The 1895-nt window shown below is 58.0% G+C and overlaps 1 protein-coding gene across 1 annotated transcript; it reads right to left on the minus strand.

Annotated features, from left to right (window-relative positions):
- On the minus strand, window positions 1-1586 carry LOC125525309 (desmethyl-deoxy-podophyllotoxin synthase-like). Its single transcript, XM_048690306.2, has one exon. The coding sequence runs from the start codon at window positions 1584-1586 to the stop codon at window positions 324-326; it is 1263 nt and encodes a 420-aa protein (XP_048546263.1). The 3' UTR covers window positions 1-323.
- Between the last annotated feature and the right edge of the window lie 309 nt (window positions 1587-1895).

Below are 1895 nucleotides of genomic sequence, written 5' to 3' on the forward strand. Positions count from 1 at the left end.
TCGATCACCATCAGGCGCTACTTTCATCTGATCTAGAGCCAGGACTAGTAGGCTTACTAGGCTATCGAGGCCTCGGCCCGCGTCTAACACCCGGGAACTGAATCACTGGATCACAGGAAGGCGGGAACCATACGCGCGCATGGGGCTGGAGGAGCTACTGCTGCTCCGTCACTTCTGGCCTCGACAGATCGACGTATCTCTTTCCTCCATCTTCGTCTTCAGCGTCCCCTGCCCCTCCCTATGAACCCCGTCCATGACTGCCCGACGGCTGGCCGAAAAGGCGAAAACCTCACGGCCAAGGCCAGCGTGCAGGAACAGGAAAATCACGCAGGCAAGAGGGGCGGAGAACACAACGTCAACGGCGCCGCTGCTCGGGTTTCCAACGGAGGATAGGCGTTTTGATGCGGAGGAGAACGTGAGTTGGCGGACGGGAGGGAGCAGCGGGACACGGCGGCACGGAGGCGGGGCCGGCCGCATCGGCCGGCGCGATGTGTGGCAGCGGCGGACTCATGCGGACTACGGAGGTTTATTTTTCTTTTGGACACGAAGTGGACCCGTGCCCTCTTGCCTCCTATCGCGGCAGCGCAAATCGACGGCTCGCGTTCGGCCGCTCGGGAATGACTGACTCTTTTAGGTAAATATAAAGCCTTGGTTGTAACGAGAGAGCTTACTATGAGGAGTGCCCTTATGACTCTGTCGGTTAAGGAGACTCGTGTATTGGCAGCATCTTTTTGGATCCTGAGTAACACTTGGACCATGTCCTGCTCGTGCTCGGCATCTCCATCTCTGGCTGCCCTCCTCTCCTCGTGACTCTTGAGGATGCTGCCCATAACGCTGAACACCTCCTGACGGTGCCGCTCCGCCTTGCCGCCGCCGCCGCGCGGCACAAGTCGAACTAGCCACGACGAAGGGAAGAGGTCCCGGAGGCCGAAAATCAACGACAGGTCCATTCCTTGCTTGACGATCCTCGGAAACGTGGCCCTATCGGGCAGCCTGTCCCTAAACATGGCACGCACCACCGAGTCTGTCACCAACTCTTCCAGCCGCTCGCCCATGTTGACCAGTCGACCGTCGGACGTCGCCTGAAGCGACGAGACCAGGCGCGCCGCCTCCTCCTCGCGGATCCGTCGGAATGCCTCGACTCGCCGCGCGCTGAGCAGCTCCATCATGAGGATCCGGCGGAGCAGCCGCCAGTTGTCGCCGTAGGGCGCGAAGACGATCCCCTGGCCATGCCTCGAGAGCTCGTCGATGCCCGGGCTGCTTAGCCGCGCCGAGAAGGCGGCCTCGTTGCCCTTGTAGATCTCCCTCGCGGCCTCGGCGGAGGAGACCACGATGGCCTCGCGCTCGCACACGCGGAGCAGCATGAGCGGGCCATGGCGGAGGGAGAGGTCGCGCATGATGTGGTGTGGGAGCCCGCGCAACAGGTGGTGCAGGCTGCCGGTGATCGGAAGCTGCCACGGACCAGGAGGCAGCTTCGGGCGGGGACGCCTGGTGGCAGCGGCGGCGGCGGCGCGTAGGACGGCATGGTAGAGGAGAGCTAACAAGATGCATAGGGCCAAGTGGTACGAGTAGTATGGCAGCTCCATGTGCGCCAAAGGGTTACGCGTATCTACAACAGACTAGCAGACCGAAGCATGTCCATTTATTTATACTAGTCCCAACCCGTGCAGTTGCACGGGCTAGTATTATTAATATGCACACATTTTTATAAATACGTGTAGAAACTTTTAATAGCGTAATCTTTAGTAATTGAGAACACTTTTTTTTAACAGTCTTCTGTTATATATTACATGAGATAGTTTTTCTTGGTTATTAGTCATGGAAAATAAATTATATGTCGTTTGGCAAAGAAAAGCAGCACGCGCTATGCAAAAACTCACCATGTGCGCAAACAT

This window comes from Triticum urartu, chromosome 7A (genome assembly GCF_056163025.1).
Source record: "Triticum urartu cultivar PI428250 chromosome 7A, HENAU_Tu73, whole genome shotgun sequence".
Taxonomy (NCBI): domain Eukaryota; kingdom Viridiplantae; phylum Streptophyta; class Magnoliopsida; order Poales; family Poaceae; genus Triticum; species Triticum urartu.